This window comes from Aspergillus aculeatinus (genome assembly GCF_003184765.1).
Source record: "Aspergillus aculeatinus CBS 121060 unplaced genomic scaffold BO66scaffold_1, whole genome shotgun sequence".
In the NCBI taxonomy this organism is placed as follows: domain Eukaryota; kingdom Fungi; phylum Ascomycota; class Eurotiomycetes; order Eurotiales; family Aspergillaceae; genus Aspergillus; species Aspergillus aculeatinus.
Window position 1 is genome coordinate 1,418,181 of NW_020291470.1, and position 17,879 is coordinate 1,436,059.

The window sequence follows — 17,879 nt, forward strand, 5'->3', positions numbered from 1 at the left end:
TTAGCCCAGCCCTTCAAACTCACCTGTTCTTCCTTGTCCTGTTTTTCTCCCCCCCCCCCCCCCCCCCCCTACCGCTTCCATGAGCGCAGCTTTGCCCCCCCCCCGTCCGGACACGTCTTCGCTGCGAAGAATCGGCCTTCTCTCTCGTCGTTACAATTCCTCAAAGCGCTCGGCACCAATTGGCTTGGTAACAGCCCGAACCCGATCATCTCTTCTAAAGCCTACCGCTCAATGTCTGTCGTCGCGGACGTTCTTCAACCCCCGGTATTCGGCCCGGCATAAGTCCACCACAACAGAGGCCGCGGAGGTCGTGCGGAGATCCTCCATCCGCAATGTCTTGTTCAAGTCGTTCGCATACTGTGGTTTCTTCATTGTTATGAGCGGTGCGGCAGTGGTGGCTTTCTTCATCTACGATGCGACCACTTACCGCGAGAACTCCAGCGCCTCGGATGTCCCGGTCTCGGAATTGGCCCTGAATCCCCGACGGGGCGGCCCTAAGAATCTGCCCATTGCCGAGGTCTTAATCAGTGACAATGACTCGGACGACCGCTTGGCAAACCAAGACAAGCCTAGGTTGGTGGTGTTGGGAACGGGCTGGGGAAGCATTGCGCTGCTGAAGCACCTCAACCCGGGTGACTACCATGTTACGGTCGTGTCTCCCACCAATTATTTCTTGTTCACACCTATGCTACCGTCCGCAACGGTGGGTACGCTCGGTTTGAGGTCCCTCGTGGAGCCTGTCCGTCGCATTGTGCAGCGGATCAATGGCCATTTCCTGAAGGGACAGGCTGAAGATGTGGAGTTCTCTGAGAAGCTGGTCGAGGTGTCTCAGGTTGATGCCAGTGGCAAGGAGCAGAGGTTCTACCTTCCCTACGATAAACTGGTTATTGGAGTCGGTATGTTTCCGTCGACTTGTTTTTGTGGTTGATTGCACAGACTGATGTTGACGTTCCCAATCCGTAGGCTGCGTGACCAACCCCCATGGTGTCAAGGGCCTCGAGAACTGCCACTTCCTGAAGACGATCGACGATGCTCGCAAGATCAAGAACCAAGTTCTGGAGAATATGGAACTGGCCTGTCTCCCGACTACTAGTGACGAAGAGCGCAGGCGTCTCTTGTCGTTCGTTGTCTGTGGTGGTGGCCCGACAGGCGTGGAGTTTGCTGCTGAACTGTTCGATCTTTTGAACGAGGATCTTCTCCACTCCTTCCCCAAGGTTTTGCGGAATGAGATCTCCGTGCACATTATTCAGAGCCGGAGCCATATCCTCAACACCTATGACGAGGCACTGTCCAAATACGCCGAGGTGAGTTCGTGCGCTCGACAATCGAACCATTGAACTTCTTGTGCTGATCACCTACATAGGCTCGCTTCGCTCGCGATTCCGTGGACATCCTGACCAATGCTCGAGTCAAGGAAGTTCGCGACGGCAAAGTCCTCTTCACCCAAACTGAAGACGGCAAGGTCGTGACCAAGGAGATCCCTATGGGCTTCTGTCTCTGGTCGACTGGTGTCTGTAAGTATCTCTTTAGTCCCCTGTCTACGAAAGTTGTGCTAATGGCATAGCCCGCGCTCCTCTCTGCAAGCGGCTCTCTGACCGACTTGAATCCCAAAACAACAAACATGCCCTGGAAACTGACTCGCACCTACGCCTGATTGGGGCACCCTTGGGCGACGTCTACGCCATTGGCGACTGCAGCACGGTGCAGAACAATATTGCCGAGCACATTGTCTCCTTCCTCCGTACTATCGCGTGGGAGAAGGGCAAGGACCCGCAGAAGTTGCATCTGACCTTCCGCGAGTGGAAGGAGGTCGCCAGCCGCGTGAAGAAGCGCTTCCCCCAGGCCTCGAACCACCTCCGCCGTCTCGACAAACTCTTTGAACAATATGACAAGGACCACTCTGGAACTCTCGAATTCGGCGAACTGTCCGAGCTCCTGCACCAGATTGACAACAAGCTCACCTCTCTCCCGGCCACGGCGCAGCGCGCCAACCAGCAGGGCGAGTACCTCGGCCGGAAACTGACCAAGATCGCGGCTGCGTTGCCGGGCATGCAGGCCAACCAGATCGACTACGGAGATCTAGACGAGGCGGTATACAAGGCCTTCAAGTACAAGCATTTGGGCAGTTTGGCGTACATCAGTAATGCGGCGGTGTTTGACTTTGGAGGGCTGAACTTCAGCGGGGGCGTGTTGGCGATGTATCTGTGGCGGAGTGTGTACTTTGCTGAGAGTGTGAGCTTCCGGACCAGATGTATGCTGGCCATGGACTGGGCGAAGAGGGCGCTCTTTGGAAGAGATCTGATGAGTTTCTAGTTCTCTGTTGACTGTTATTGAGTTGATTTTCGACCCATCCACCCATTGTTCAGGGGGGGAAAGGGTCGATATGCAGATATAGATATCTATGGACGACGACCTTAATTCTTTAGCTTCGCAGTGGATATTAGTTATATGCAATGACTTAATGACCACTGATTCCATTATCTTATGACCAGGCTAAAGGCCATAGGCAGGCCCAGACAGGCCCAAACCGTGTAGAAGTCGTGTTGTTGCGTTGTGGTGGTGAATGATGCTTAGAAAGAAATTCGACTGCGCCACAGGCTGGGGGGGGGGGCTAACGTCATTATTCATTTACTCCTTCCCGACTGTTCCCTCTTCTTCTACTCATACTTCAATTGTTTAGCTTCTTCCTCTCTTTCTCTTCCCCCCCACTTCACTTCACCTCTTTTATCCTCCCCTTCTTATTATTTGTTGTTTATCCACACCTCTGTGTACTTGTTACTTTTGACTCGGTTACGCATTACCCATACTTTTTACAGGCACCCACAGGCACCCACAGGCACCCATTGTTTGCGCGGCTAATCTGAGCGTCCATCGCTCTTGCTCCTCCTACTGTTTGTCTGCCGTCATCATCGACACTTCCATGTATCTCTAGATTGAGCTTTCGCTGCCCTGCCACCCATCCAGGCTGTGCTTGCAACAAAGCCAAAGGACGGACAGACGGACGGACGGACAAATAAACCATGACTGAGGTTGCATGACTGGATTTTGGTTGCCAGAGAATCAAGCAAACACGAGCTAATTTCCAGATCGCTGTTCCCCGCCAAACGCCCGTTTGCTGGTCCGAATCTGGATTGCGACCACCGATAGATTGATCGGATCTCCTCTTGCTCCTCTCCTTCCCCTCTCCCCTGGCTCCTCTCTCATTCTATCCCTCCTCGACGCTCACCCCTTCGCGCTTCATTTTGAGTCTCTTGGTTCGGCCTTGTCATCATGGCCGACGCCGCCGGAGACCGTGTCATGTGTCATGCTTGCGGCGGCGTCTGGCCGCGCAGCGAGCACGGCCTGATTTGTCCGCAATGCCAGTCGGACTTTACCGAGATTGTACGCTTATACCCGATTCATTCTCTCCTCATCTGACCTATCTACTACTCATACTACGTATGCTGCATCGCGTTCTAAATTAATCGGTCAACCGGTCGCAGGTCGAAATCCCTCCCGACCCCGATGAAGAACCGCCTTCTATTTCCGACCGTCCCGACTCTGCCTCCTCTCCCCGGTCTGCCGGCTCTCCGCGCAACCCATGGGCTGATCATAACCCCTGGGCTGCTCCCCAAGGGGATCAGGACCGTAACGAGGGTGATCAGCCCTGGGACTCCGGAAGTGGATTCCGGCATCGCACATACCGGTCCTCGGACGGTCGCTTCACTTTCTCCACAACCACCTACACGCATGGCTTTGGCGGGCAGTCCGGGCAGTCCCCGTCCACGCGGGGCACTTCGAACCTCGATCCGATGATGATGGTGCAGAATATTGACAGCATCTTCCGGGGCTTGACCAGCAACTACCAACAACGCGAGCGTTCGGCCTCTGTGTCCAGCTCGGGGCAAGCCTCTAGCCAACCTCGGGGACAGGGACAACGTCTGGGCTCCTTTGAATTCAATATTGAGACCGGGAATTCCGCAACGTCCAGCCAGGATGGTGGCTTACATCCTCGAGACGCGGATGGTCCGCAGCCGATTAACAATCCGCTACGGACCTTGAGTGAGTAAGTTGATACTGTGTTCCAGTCAAAAAGGGAAAGGAGTGCGTGGCAGAGTGCTGACTTGACTGCAGTATCCTTGAGTTGTTTCGTGCAGATTTGGGTGCCAACGCCCAAGCGGCTGGAACTGGCGGCGCACGGGTGGTGACAGGGACTAACCCGCTGGCGATGCTGTCGTCGCTGTTGAGTTTCGATCGCCTTGGCGACGCGGTCTATTCACAAGAGGAGCTAGACAGGGTTATCTCTCAGCTGATTGATCAGACTGCCAACCGTGGCGCACCTCCTCCAGCTCCTGCCAATGCTATTCGATCCCTGCCGAAGAAGAAGGTTGACACGGAAATGCTGGGCCATGAAGGCCGAGCTGAATGTTCGATTTGCATGGATGCTGTGGAGCTTGGAGCCGAAGTGACGGTGCTTCCTTGCAAGCATTGGTTTCATTATAACTGCATCGAGCTTTGGTTGAACCAACATAACACTTGTCCTCATTGCCGACGGGGTATAGATTCCCCTCAGTGAGTCACCCGCATTATCTGGTGGTGTTTGAACTGGTGCTAATAGTGTGTGTATAGGACCCAAGGAACAAGCGATGACCCGGTGGTAATTGCCGATAGTCCTGAGCCTGTTTCGCGACGCACAAGCAGTGCCGAGGCCAACCCCGGTAGATCGTCACAGCCGCCTCCAGGCGCTTGGCCTGAACAATCACCCTCCTCGTGGAGCTCGCGGTCATTCTCATCTTGGTCAGCTGCGTCGCCTGGTCCTAGCTCTGAGGCGCCAGCTCAACGACAGGAGCAGGGACGAGACCAGGGGCAAGGTCAGGGGCAAGGTCAGGGGCAAGGTCAGGGACATGATCAAGGACATGGTCAGGGCGAAAGCCAGGACCGGAACAATGGACAGGACCAACGACGAGATAGCCGTGGTGAGGGATCTAGCACCGGCTCCGGGTTTACGGGCTGGGTGCGTAACCGATTGGGAGGAGGGGGCAGCAGCAGCTGACTTGGAGAGGAGGGACTTTTGTATAGACTTTGGACGACGACAGCAGCTGGTCAGGAGATTGGGATCCGATGCGACGACTAGCTTTGTTACGTAGTAACGACCTTACCTTGCTTGGCATTGGCATTGGCATAGGCATTGGCATTGGCATATTGAGTGCGTAACCTGTCGCTTCCTTGCTGCCTGATGGATTAATGACTACTAATTGACAGTCAGTCGATTTGGTTGGTGACTGTTGACTAGTGAGTTGACTAATAGTGCGATAAGATTGATTGATTGATCCACTTTCCATCTTATCACTCGCTTCCTTCTCCTTCCCTCGCTCCACCCCACCTTTTAGTCTACTTTGGTTTACTTTGACAGCTGTTGCTTTCCATTTCCTGGTCTTTCACATCTTGCTATATACCCTGCTCTCTTCCTCGTGCCTCATTTCACTTTCATCTTCAGTTCCAATTCCAATATGAAGACTCTCTTCAGGAATGCCACTATTATACCGGGAGTCAATCCTCCCCCCGCAGATTCTCCCACTTGTATGATCATCGAGGATGACCGCATTGTTTACGTCGGCACCGAAACCGATCTTCCCACTGACCCGGTGGATCATGAGGTCGATTTGAATGGCAAGAAAGTCCTACCTGGATTCATCGACGGGTAAAGATCCAAATTCCCAGATTCCTAGATTCCCATGGCCTCAAGCTCAGATCCAGACCCACAGACACATGCACCTGCTGCTGTTCGGCGCCTCTCTCTCCAAGATCGATCTCAGCGACTGCAAGAACCTGGCCGACATCCGCGCGACGATCGCGCGCGCCGCGGCCGAGAACCCCACGGCGGAGCGGCTCTTCTGCCGCGGCTGGATGCACAGCATGACGGACGGCCAGGCGCTGGCCAGCATGATCGACGACCTGGACCCGCGGCCGATCTTCATCGACTCGAAGGACCTGCACTTCGCCTGGCTGAACACGCCCGCGCTGGAGGAGCTGCAGGTGGCCGGCCTCCCGGACCCGGAGGGGGGCACCATCGCCCGCGACGCGACGACGGGCCTGCCGAGCGGCCTGCTGGGCGAAGCGGCGGCGGTGACCTACGTGTGGCCGCACGTGGCGCGCGTGTCGACGGCCGAGGAGAAGCTGGGCTACATCCGCCAGGCGGTGCGGGCCTACAACGCGGCGGGCTACACGGGGATGATCGAGATGGCGACGGACGAGAACGTGTGGACGACGATGCAACAGCTGCGGGCGCGCGAGCCCGTCCCCATCCGCCTGGCGGCGCACTGGATCATCACCCCGTCGCCGGACGAGGCCGTCGTGCTGCGCCAGGTCGACCGCGCCATCGCCCTGCACCGCGAGTACAACCGCACCACGTCGCCGGACTTCCGCATCGCCGGCATCAAGATCATCTGCGACGGCGTCGTCGACGCCTGCACCGCCGCCCTCCTCGAGCCCTACGCCAGCACCGGCACCACCTGCGGCCCGCTCTGGGATCCCACGCTGCTGGCCAAGGTCGTCGCCAAAGCCGACGCCGCCGGCCTCCAGTGCGCCCTGCACGCCATCGGCGACCAGACCGTCCGGCTGGCCATCGACACGCTGGAAGCCTGCACCAGCACCGGCACCAGCACCAGCAACCGCGGCAGTGGCAGTGGCAGCACCAGCACCAGCAAGCGCCACCGAATCGAACACCTCGAGCTCACTCACCCCGCCGACAGCGCGCGCCTCGCCCACCTCGGCATCACCGCCTCCATCCAACCCGTGCACGCCGACCCGGCCATCCTGCGCGCCTGGCCCCGCCTCCTCGGCGAAGCCCGCTGCCGCCGCGCCTTCGCCTACGCCGAGTTCCTCCGCCACGGCGCCCCGCTCGCCATCGGCACCGACTCCCCCACCGCCCCGCACGCCCCCCTCCGCAACCTCTACACCGCCACCACCCGCCGCTCCGCCCGCGACCCCGCCCTGGACCTCGTCTTCAACCCCGCCTTCGCCCTGCCGCTGCTCGACGCCGTCGTCGCTGCCACCGCCGGCTCCGCGTACTCGTGTTTCGACGAGGACCGCACCGGCACGTTGGCCGCCGGTAAGATGGCGGACTTTGTGGTCTTGGATATGGCCTGGGAGGCCGGGGAATTGTTGGAGGCCGAGGTGCTGGAGACTTGGTTTGCCGGGAGGAGGGTTTTTGAACGGTGAGTGGAGTGGGGCGGTAGGGGTTAGGGGTTGGGTATGGGTCGGATATGGGTTGGATATGCTTTGGCTTGTATTGTAAGTTGATCGGGGTTTGGGGAGGGGATATGGTTCTGTGTCTTCGGGTCTGCGGTGGGGGGTGTTTGGGGAATAGGATAGATAGGATAGGAGGGTACAGTATCCAGACTACAGTTGTAGTGCTCTCTTGGGTGTAGGGTATTATGTGTGTATAGTATGGTTTGTGGAGGGAAGGGGGGGGGTAACAAGTCTTGTGGTGTGTCGAATGACCTGCCGGGTTCAAGCAAGTGATAACTTGTTCAATTCCTGTTGGTACTGTACAGAAAATGGACTGGGATAGAAAGAGGCGCAGAGCACACTACCGGCAGACCGGACTGCGTACTGTATACTGTAGACATGCACATAATTTGATGAGATAAACATACTGCTACCCCGCTCCCTGAATCTGCAGCATGTCTATGGCACTACTACGCTCACAATTACAGTCACTTCGGCACGGTAAACCCTATATGCTTTATACTCTAGTGCCCCGGGAACAAGAGATAAACACGATGCTCTCTCCATTGTGTTCCATTGTGTATAAAAGAGTCAAGGTATATCCTGAATTCTACTCAAGAATAACAAATGCACCGAACCGAACTTCAGTCTTTTCCCCGAGAAGCTTAACTTTTTCTTTCTGCGACGAAATCTAAAATCTCAAGTCCCATCCGATCTTAGGACCCAACCGCGGCAACTCATCCGCCACACTCTGCACATCCTTGTCACCTCTGCCGCTGAGGTTGAGGACGATGTTCTCGCCCTTCTGCATGGTCTTGGCCAGCTCCATCGCGCCGAAGACGGCGTGCGACGACTCCAGCGCCGGAATAATACCCTCGTGCTGGGCGAGCGCCCGGAAGCCCGTCAGGGCCTCGGCGTCGGTGGCGGCCACGAACTTGGCGCGGTCGCTGTCCTTCCAGTTGCTGAGCTCGGGGCCGACACCGGGGTAGTCCAGACCGGCGGAGATCGAGTGGGTCTCGGAGATCTGGCCGTGCTTGTCCTGGAGGACGTAGGTGCGGACGCCGTGGAAGACACCCTTGCTGCCGCCGGAGAGTGTGGCCGAGTGGCGGTCCGTGTCCACGCCGTCACCGCCGGCTTCGACGCCCAGCAGCTTGACCGAGGTGTCGTTGGAGAAGGGGTAGAACATACCCACGGCGTTGCTGCCGCCACCGACGCAGGCGACGACCGCGTCGGGCAGCTTGCCGATGAGCTCCTTCATCTGCTGCTTGGTCTCGTCGCCGATAACCGACTGGAAGGTGCGCACGATCGTGGGGAAGGGGTGGGGGCCGATGGCCGAGCCGATGATGTAATGCGTCGTGTCCAGATCGACGACCCAGGCGCGCAGGGCTTCGTTGACCGCGTCACGGAGGGTGCGGCTGCCGGCGTCGACGGCCACAACGGACGCGCCCAGCAGTCTCATCCGGAACACGTTAAGCGCCTGGCGCCGCACGTCCTCGGCACCCATGTAGACCACGCACTGCATGCCGAACTTGGCGCAGACCGTCGCGGTCGCCACACCGTGCTGACCGGCACCGGTCTCAGCGATGATCTTGGTCTTGCCGAGGCGGCGGGCAAGGAGAATCTGGCCCAGGGCGTTGTTGATCTTGTGGCTACCGGTGTGGTTGAGATCCTCACGCTTCAGCCAGATATTGGCGCCACCGCAGTGCTCGGTGAGGCGGTTGGCCAGGTGAAGGCTGCTGGGGCGGCCCATGTAAGGGTAGTACGACCGGAACTCCTCCCAGAACTTGGGGTCGTTGCGGGCAATCTCGAAGCCGCGCTCCAACTCGGCCAAGCAGTCCATGAGAGACTCAGGAACATACTGACCGCCGAACTCACCGAAACGAGAAGGGATGGCGGACGGGTCCCCGCTGCCGTTGAGGGCGTCAATCTGGTCGACCAGGCCGGGGCCATCGGGGGTGTCATCGTTGGTGATGACGTCGGTGGGCTGCGAAAGCGCCGGAGGATCCTCCTTCAAGACAGGCTCTAAGACGTGGACCGACCCGGAAACCTGACCTTGAGCATCGCGCTCAAGTCTGCGACCAGTAACGCTGGTCAGGTACTCTTGGGCATGCTTAGCCGCCTGGCCGGCAGGCGCGTCACCCAAGACGGTGATGATCTGGCTTCCGATCACAACACCCTCCGAGATATTCTGCACGGAAAGGAAGTGCTCGCGGGTGCTGACTCCGAATCCGAGCGCGGTGGGCACATTGCCGGACCAAGTGTGGACACGAGACAGGAGATCGGGCAAGTTCGTGCTGAGGGATCCGGTAGCACCGGTGACACCCATGCGGGAAACGACGTAGATGAAGGAATCTGCGATCTTGCAGAGGAGCTTCATACGAGACTCGGAGGTGGCGGGAGCGATGAGGGGGACGTAGGACAAGCTAACGAAGCAGGGGACTATCAGTATGCGTGGGGGGAAAAAAAGAACAAGGCACACCAGTGCAGGACTTCTTACCCATAGCTAGTGCAGAAGTCACGGAAGCGGACGGCCTCCTCTGGGGGCAGATCGACCATGATGAAACCGTTGACCCCAGCGGCCTTGCAGTCCTGGAGCATGCGCTCCTCACCGTACTGCATGAGGGGGTTGTAGTAACCCATCAACAGGACGGGGGCGCGAAGGCCTTTACTTCTGGCGGAGCGGACGGTGTCCAACACCCAGGGAATCGTGACACCGTTGGCCAATGCCTGAGTGTTGGCCTTCTGGATGGTCGGGCCGTCTGCGATCGGATCGGTGAAGGGGACGCCCATCTCAATGATGTCTGTGATTGACGCAATGCAAACAAATGGTCAGCGGTCCGCAATCGGAGCCAACGGGAAGCGGGGAGCATCAAGCTCTTACCAGCACCACCATTTTCCAGGCCCAACAGGATATCAACAGTCTCTTCAATGGTAGGATATCCAGCGGTGAAGTAGGCTACCAAAGCAGCACGCTTCTCCTGCTTGGCGCGAGCGAACGCGTTCTTGATTCCATCCATGGTGTGGGTGTGGTGAGGTGGAGGGGCAAAACGCAAAACGCGGAGAGGGACGGAGGATGGGGGAAGAACGAGTGGCGGTTCGATGGACCCGGGAAAAAAAGGAAGGGTTTAAGGATAGGATCAGGAGGACAGAGTAAACGGCCCACAATTGAAAGGGGTCCGATTAGGGGAGAGAAAGCAGGCAGTCAGCACGGCCTCGAATGTAAATTTGGAGGGGGAGGGGGAACTTGGAAGGGGCAGGATTGAGTCACTGTCGGCGAGTAAATCAAATCGATCTCCCTCGATTGAATTGTCCCGCCAGGTCAGGTGATGTGGCGATAAGATAACACTCGGGTATTGCTGCGGTATGGGGTTGGTATGGTATGGTACGCATAGTTACATGTATTACAGGCTCTCTCTCTCTCTCTCTCTCTCTCTCGCGCTATCTTAGCCCATTCCAAAGGATATAGAGAATCATTCAGTGATAAGGAAAGCAACAATGAATGCTGTAGAAAAGGTATGCTACAATAATGATAGCTCTAGTGACAATAAGACTCAATCCTCACACCTTAGATACGTTGATAACAGGACTCTAAAAACTTCTAAGTCATTTCAGGTGCTGGATGACCCCAGAACAGAAGAGCCAAGTAAGACAGAGAGGAAAAGAAAGACGACAGACAAAGATTACAATGATGAATATTCACACAGACGCCAAAAGCTATGCATATATACTCAGCCTAACCCCATGTGTTGCCCCAGTCCGGGAGACAGCACAAGCCAGGCCAAACAACCATCAAGAAATAAAACCACAGAACACAACCAATTCCACACTTTTTATCCTTCGCCAGTCCGGGGGCTCTGTTACATCAATTCCAAACATTTTTCATCCCAACCCCTGCATAATGAAAGGAATGACAGTGGCGCCATGCTATGCCAGATAGTTGTACAACTCAGAAAGGAGTGAAATCCCAATGCCCAGACTAAATGCAATGTGAAATGAGAAAGAACAAAAGCAGAAGACACCAGATCGTCTATCACGCATAGATCAACAGAAAGATGAATGGGGGCGGCATCAAGACATTAAGATACTCTAAAGGAGGGACATCAGATCATGGACAGTGATCGTAAGTGAAGTGAGGATCCAAACAGAAGGCATATCCGTAAATCCCAATCCAGGGGTCATGCGCCCTCATGGGGAGATAAATCAGCCATGCGCCGGGTTTCAACTAAAGGAACGACGAGAAGAGGAAGGAAATCAAAGAATAAATGATAAGAGGAAAACATTGCAGGGAAATAAAATGGTATATCAAGTCCGACTCAAGAAAGAAACGCCATTCAATGCAAATCACAGCCTCTAGAGGTACTGCAGCTGGCAGCGACTCAATGCCCGGGGGGACCTGAGACAGAGTAGGGCATATAGCTGTAGACGGGCGTGCTGCTCGGAGCTCCACTGGCGAGTGGAGGGCTGAGCATGGAATTCATCTCCCAGGCCCGGGTGCTCGGTGCAGAGACGCCGACCTGGCTCGGCTGTTGACAAGCTGCAGAGTAATAACTGGGGGCAGTGATGGAGTGGTAGGACTGGCTTATAGCAGGGAGACCATGTCGGATCTCAGAGGGGCCGGTCATTGAAGGATCTCCATGGTCGGGAGGGGCGGAATATGCAGGAGCAGCCAGTGGAGGTCCATATGCGTTGGGAGCAGCGGTATCGGAAACAGATTGAGGAGATGGGGCAGTGTGAGGTTCCGTGCCGGAGTCTGAGGCAGCCCGGGTGCTCGCATAGGTTGAGCCGATCGGGGTTGTCAATGCTCCGGCGGTCGAAGAATAACTCGCCGACTAGAGATTGGTCTGTTAGCACGCCACATACACACGCACGCACGCACAAGCATCTTAGACATCAATCAGAGAAACTAATGGAGCTTACATATTTGCCAATGATCTTCTTAAGGGCAGGAGTCAGAATCTTCCATGGAAAGACCTTCACATCTTTCTCAATGTTTCTGGGCTTGGGCGCCGGAAACCCCATGATGACCTTGAAGAACTCTTCGCTGTCTGGCCTAGCCTTGGAGACAGTCAGAGGTCGAAAACCTTCAAGATTTCTTCGAATGCGATTCTTCTCCTCAACGGTGAATCGAACCCCGACGAGAGACTCAAGCAGGTAGATCGTATCGACACTGGTGACGAAGCAATCTTCCTTTCCTTCCCAAAAGATGCAGCTAATGCAGATACTGTTAGGAGCTCGGTCTTCGAGAGAGACTGGCGCGAAGTCGGCGGAAATCGTACTGCCTCTCTGGGCACGGGTGAACTGGACTAGTCGGCGCTTTGCATCCCGTTCCTCCTTGCACCAGTTCTCCATCATGCTGTCCAAGTCTCCGTTCAGCTTCAAAACAGCTTTTGTGGGGTACATGGCATATGGGTTGAAGGCCGGAGTCTGGCCCATGCCACTCGATTGCTGCAAGGTCGAGGTGCGAATCAACTGAGGGTTTGCGCCGTAGTGGCCTGACGAATGAGCATTCTGTTGACGGTAACCGTGGCTGGACACATAATGGTTCCGATGATCGCCGCTCACGGAAACGATCGAGGGGCTCCAGGTGGATGTCAAAGGTGAAGGCGCTCGGATGGAGGGTTGCGACGCGGCTGACATGGTAGAGTACTGGGTCGAGGGCGCTCTAGGCGAAGAGGCCGCTGCGTAAGGGGCGGCAAATCCATTCATCGCAGGCAGAGACTGCAAATAGGGCGAGTACGACGCTGTCGAAGCCGGCGATAGGTCTTTCGGGGGCAGCGATTGGCCAATGACTCGTTTTGGTGCTCTATGAAGGTGATCCTCCGGGTACAACGATGGCCCCCTCTTCCGAGCGTCGTCTGACGGTGGCGGGATGGCACCATGCTCATACGTGTAAACCCCAACTTGAAGGGTCGTAGCCGGGCAATCGTTCGAGTCCATGGAGACTTGCAAAGGAACTGCAAACGAGGGAGAGCAGGTAGAGCTGAATGGGGGTGTCTCGACGGAAAACCCGTACTGGAATGAAGAGCCTTGGAATCCAAGAAAGTGCGGGATACATTCACATTTCTTTGCGCCGAAGACGAGATAGAGCGATGCATAAGACGATTCATGGAGATCGAACGGGGACTGGATTTGAACAAAGACTCTTGTTCCTTCGGACCCTCGCTGGGGCGAGTAGGAAACGACCTCCGGCACCGGGCGAGACTCCCCCGTCATCATCGGTGAGCGGCCTTCTTCGTACGAACTGGCATATTCCTGGTTGTCCATATAAGGAACGCAATCTGACATCTGGCTGGTGTGATCGGCCATAGGCGATGGGACAAGTGGGGTGGACGTCACGTATGGTGCCTGACCGTAGGCCGAGTATGAGACACCATCGTGTAAAGATCGAGCGGACTCATAATCTATTGGATACTTAGCACACAAGCTGTCTCAGCCGATCCAGGGTGAGCGAGACCACAAATCCCTGCCTGAGCCGCCTAGATATTGTGGCCTAAATGAGCACTTACCGATCAAAGCCGCCTGTGGGGGCTTCTGGAAAGTAGGCATGGACAAGATGGGGTCAGACTTGGCCAAAAGGCCGTCTGAAAATGTGCCAATGAAGTGGGACTCTTCAGGGTCCGATAAGTCCAACGACTCGTCTAGAATTAACGGCGTTTGCAGCTCCGGATTGAACTGTGAACCGCGATTGTCAGTGGATGATCGTATATGCACAGGACCGTGAGAGACAAGGGAAATACAGGCAAGATCCCAGCGCAGCAACAACAAGTGAATCAGAAATTATGAAACTGGCGAGGATGAGATGTGAAATGAATGAAGCAGAGCGCAGTAATTGGGCAGCGGGCGGGAAATGTCCAACGCACCAAAACACCGTGTGTCTTCGAGTAAGCCAGTTTGAAGGTGTTGCAGAAACTGCAACGGAACACGACAGCTTAAAGAAGCGAATGACAGCGAATTTATCGTAAAAGACGATAGATTGTCGGAAAGTTGCGAGGTAGCTCTCCGAGACAAAACGAGTGACGACACGAAGTGGCTGTCAGGCTCAGCAAGGAATACACCACGAGAGGCTTCGAATCAGCGATCAGAGTTCAAAGATCAGGTGTGAGACCTTGAAGGCTAGCTGCAGAATATGAACCGGCTTGAGACCACGCTGCCAATGAGTGCTTGAAAGAGCCTATAGGAGAACTATTTCCATCTGGGGGCGATGTATCAACCTTCCAATGCGGTCTGACCTGGCAAACTAATGGTCGATAATTCGGGGCGGGATGTCTTAAAAGGTAGCGAGTGAAGCTGTGTCAACAGAGCGAGACAGGAGCAAGCTTATTTGTTCGGTTTTCCTAAGATTGAAATGAGACTCCAGAACTTCCTGGGATATGGAAGATCGAATGAAGACGATGGGCCACGAACTACTCGGCTGAAGAGTGCGAACTTTCCCAGAGACGAGGATCCGGCCCGTTGCATAGACAAGGACTTACCAGGGTGAGACGAAGCTGTTCAGGTTGCGCTTGTGAGGCTTTAAAAGCGACGGGGGGAAAGGCTGCGTGTGAATCTCGTGGTCGCTTAAAGCTTGATGGAAGAGACCTACACCATGACACGGTCAACAACAAAACATCCGAAACTTTAGTGGTAAAAGAAGCCCCAAGGGAGATGGCAAGCGCACAGAGTCCATCGTGGACCCAGAAATTCTTTTGGAGATCTTGTGCACCAAAGGCACGACCTTGAAGATGCAAGGAGTCCAAAGGGAAGGGAACACGAAGGAGAGGGGATGCAAGGCACCACAGAGTCAGTGGCGAAGGGAGGGGACTGGTACCAACCTCAACAGACCAATGAGTCGGGGAAGAGTAGACCCTGTCGTCCAAGAGTCTTTGATTCCAGGTGATTTCTGCTAGTGTGAAATAAGGTAGTGTCTTCAGCCGAGACAAAGATCCACGATGGTGGTGTAAGTCCAGGTCCGGCCTCGTCGAAGGACTAACAGCGACAGAACGATTGGTAGGCGAACAGACTCCAGATCCACACCTGAGCAGCACGACGGGGGAGATGAGTGACAAGCCCAATGTGCACCGTAAAATGAGAACGAACTCCTTTTTTCCTTTTGTTTTTTCCTTTTGTTTTCTTGTTTTGGCCTTCCCGGGAGAGGAGGGATAAGGTTGTTGACAGCGAACCGAGGATGATGGTGGTGGTGATGATGAGTTACCAGGTTCGGATCGGTATACCTCCCGCGCAGCAAACGGGAATCGCTCTACAGTCCCAGGGCAATGAAACCGAGGCAGACGCAAACGCAGGTTGATGCCGTCCGCACGGAACAGGGGACAGGATGCGATGCGTCCGTCACTCCAGATCGAAAATCAAATCAATGAAATGAGCTGGAGATTTTCCCTACGGGAATTTAGACCGCTCAAGTTGAAGGTCGGATTGGTGCGGAGACAAGACCCCCCGGGGGGAGAGAGTAAAACAGAGATAAAACGAGGGTGGTTTGTTTTGTTGATTTTTCGAAATAATCAGCGAGCGCGTGAGATCGGTCCAGATTAGTTATTAAGGATGTCTCTGATGATGAATCCTATCGGTCCCTGTCGTTGCTTTCCAACAATAAGATTTCCTTCAATCGATCCCGTTCGTTCTTTTTCTCAGTTCTTCCCTTCTTAACCGATCACCTCCGGGTGTAGCGAACGTCAAAAAAAAAAAGGTCGATACCAAACAAAGCGAGTGTGAGGTAAACGTGGGAGAGCGAGTGTAAAAAAGAAACAAAATGATAAAAGAGCAGAGGAAGAGTCTTAATCTGCCATCACAGATCAAATTGACGAAAAGGTGGGGGGTGGGTTTAGGTGGAGAGGGGAGTGGGAGGGTTATGAGGAGAGCGGCGGTAGTAGAAGAAAGACAAGGGCAATAGTAGTCGTAGTAAGTTAGTGGTTGGTTAGTGGTGGTGATGTAGTTAGTGGTAGAATTGGTAGTAGCGGGAGTAGTCCAGTAGATTAAAAAAAGAACAGGGACGAGCGACAGATGGAGTAAACCAAAAAAAGATAGTAAAGAAAAAGTAGTGTAAAGAAAAAAAAAAAAAAGGGAAAATCCCAAATAAGATGACGGCCGAGTACGAAGATGACGAGAGATATATTACTCTCGTTCTCTCTTGGTCCCAACTTAAGGGCCGAGGAAGTAGGGTAAATGGTAGGCAGGTTGGCAGGTTGTAACTTAGCGGTCGTAAAGAACGAGGGCCCTGGAGGATCGGATGGCCCTTTAGTGTGGCGGGGAATGCGCTGATGAGAAGATGGGTAATGATGATAATAGTGACAATAATAATTGTAATAATAGTAATCATAAACACCACCCCAATCACTAACTATCGGGCGGATTGGTTGCTAAGGTTAGTGTAAGGTACTGACTGGAGTTTATAGAGTAGGAGATATATGACTTTTAGACATTGGGGATGATGAAGTCCGCTTTCTGTCTCCTCTTCCAGTGCTGTTTTTATCATCGGTAGTACCTTGAATTGGAAAGTACTCGGAGAAACTGAGCTGAACCATCTTCACTACGCCCTGAGCATATGGGCTGGTTGGCCCATTGTTTTCTCACGGCTCCATAGTGAAAAAAAGTCCCTGGACTGGTGGTCCCTCCACATCTCAACCGCTAACCGTTCACTCAAGGAGAATGGAAACTAAGGTAGCTACGGAATACCTACCCTAGTACACCCTACCCTACCGGTACCAACCACCAACTACCGTCCCAAACTACGAGAGCAAGAACTATTTTACTAAGCAGCTCATTTCATAACTAACACCAACCACGCAGTAGTTTAGGAAACACTACTATGAGGTGAGGCTTATCATTCCTAAGAGACTCGGTAGAAGGGGCATTCCCCCGTAGAAAGAAGCAGGAACTTATTAGTTTGGCCTCTTTCACCTGATGCCGGAGAAGAGGGGCCCAAGTGGAGGAAAAGGTGTTCTTGCTGAATTGCCGAAAGAGGGTTAGCTCAGGGCTAAATCCATCCTCCATCATGATTTTTATGACTTTATGATTTCTTTTTGATTAATCAATTTCTGGAAGGACTTAGCACCATCTGGTTAGGACCGGGGTTTCCATTACTAGCAGTTAGGTCAGGATTAGTCGGTGGTGAATAAAGCAGGACCCCCCAATTCAGTACCGGGCAGGCTAAGAATCTGGCAAGGGTGTTTTAGCACCAGCAGGCCACCGTTCAAGCGGTCCATGCCGCCATGACCGAGTGGGGCACCCCCCGAGGAGCTACTGAGTAGGGAAATCCTTTTACCAAAAAAAAAAAAAAAGAAGAGAGAAGTTGGACGGAAAACAAAAATGAGAGTGAAAAAAAGGATAAAAGTGAATAACCGATTATTCATAATAATGCCGACTGGCCGTGGCTACTGCTGCTGCTGCTGCTGCTGCAAGAAAGCATGGTTGACAAGGTGTGGTTGACACCTATTTTTATTCCATCAATGCAACAACTGGCAATCAATCAATTTCACACAGACAATACAGCATGGTAAGGGAGGATTCCTAGCTTAACTTAGTACTGCTCACCTGGAATCGGACTCGGAGGTCGGGTCGCTGCAATGGATCCATCCTTCCACACAATACACTTCCTGGTTTCCAATCCGTCATCGTGTGTTCCTATTTGTTTGTTCACAAACTTCCGACAGGGCAGCAGCCTTAGGGAGAATAAGATT

The 17,879-nt window shown here is 54.2% G+C and overlaps 5 protein-coding genes across 5 annotated transcripts; 3 read left to right on the plus strand and 2 right to left on the minus strand.

Moving 5' to 3' along the window:
- Positions 1-42: 42 nt before the first annotated feature.
- On the plus strand, positions 43-2,463 carry BO66DRAFT_387457 (putative NADH-ubiquinone oxidoreductase 64 kDa subunit). Its single transcript, XM_025646311.1, has 4 exons — positions 43-896; positions 964-1,304; positions 1,364-1,514; positions 1,565-2,463. The coding sequence occupies exons 1-4, from the start codon at positions 80-82 to the stop codon at positions 2,311-2,313; spliced, it is 2,058 nt and encodes a 685-aa protein (XP_025509419.1). The 5' UTR covers positions 43-79; the 3' UTR covers positions 2,314-2,463.
- An 807-nt stretch (positions 2,464-3,270) lies between these two features.
- On the plus strand, positions 3,271-5,032 carry BO66DRAFT_310843 (putative RING finger domain protein; the record flags this gene model as incomplete). The annotated part of the gene is made up of 5 exons (XM_025643304.1): positions 3,271-3,381; positions 3,483-4,045; positions 4,114-4,551; positions 4,609-4,785; positions 4,912-5,032. The coding sequence occupies 5 exons, from the start codon at positions 3,271-3,273 to the stop codon at positions 5,030-5,032; spliced, it is 1,410 nt and encodes a 469-aa protein (XP_025509420.1).
- A 457-nt stretch (positions 5,033-5,489) lies between these two features.
- Positions 5,490-7,200, plus strand: BO66DRAFT_310954 (amidohydrolase; the record flags this gene model as incomplete). Its single annotated transcript, XM_025643310.1, has 2 exons — positions 5,490-5,680; positions 5,745-7,200. 2 exons carry the CDS (start codon positions 5,490-5,492, stop codon positions 7,198-7,200), a joined length of 1,647 nt encoding a protein of 548 aa, XP_025509421.1.
- A 540-nt stretch (positions 7,201-7,740) lies between these two features.
- On the minus strand, positions 7,741-10,453 carry trpB (tryptophan synthase TRP5). Its single transcript, XM_025644371.1, has 3 exons — positions 10,091-10,453; positions 9,707-10,010; positions 7,741-9,632 (listed from the first exon to the last, which is right to left on the minus strand). The coding sequence occupies exons 1-3, from the start codon at positions 10,224-10,226 to the stop codon at positions 7,901-7,903; spliced, it is 2,172 nt and encodes a 723-aa protein (XP_025509422.1). The 5' UTR covers positions 10,227-10,453; the 3' UTR covers positions 7,741-7,900.
- Positions 10,454-11,585: 1,132 nt separating this feature from the next.
- On the minus strand, positions 11,586-14,875 carry medA (transcriptional regulator medA; the record flags this gene model as incomplete). Its single annotated transcript, XM_025650706.1, has 4 exons — positions 11,586-12,038; positions 12,127-13,610; positions 13,716-13,881; positions 14,867-14,875. The coding sequence occupies 4 exons, from the start codon at positions 14,873-14,875 to the stop codon at positions 11,586-11,588; spliced, it is 2,112 nt and encodes a 703-aa protein (XP_025509423.1).
- Positions 14,876-17,879: the final 3,004 nt, after the last annotated feature.

Coding starts and splice junctions, on each gene's coding strand:
- BO66DRAFT_387457 (XM_025646311.1), top strand. CDS start 80: ATGAGCGCAGCTTTGCCCCCCCCCCGTCCGGACACGTCTTCGCTGCGA. Junction 897..963: donor TAAACTGGTTATTGGAGTCG/GTATGTTTCCGT, acceptor CCCAATCCGTAG/GCTGCGTGACCAACCCCCAT. Junction 1,515..1,564: donor TCTCTGGTCGACTGGTGTCT/GTAAGTATCTCT, acceptor CTAATGGCATAG/CCCGCGCTCCTCTCTGCAAG.
- trpB (XM_025644371.1), bottom strand. CDS start 10,226: ATGGATGGAATCAAGAACGCGTTCGCTCGCGCCAAGCAGGAGAAGCGT. Junction 10,011..10,090: donor CCTGGAAAATGGTGGTGCTG/GTAAGAGCTTGA, acceptor CGTCAATCACAG/ACATCATTGAGATGGGCGTC. Junction 9,633..9,706: donor GACTTCTGCACTAGCTATGG/GTAAGAAGTCCT, acceptor CTGCTTCGTTAG/CTTGTCCTACGTCCCCCTCA.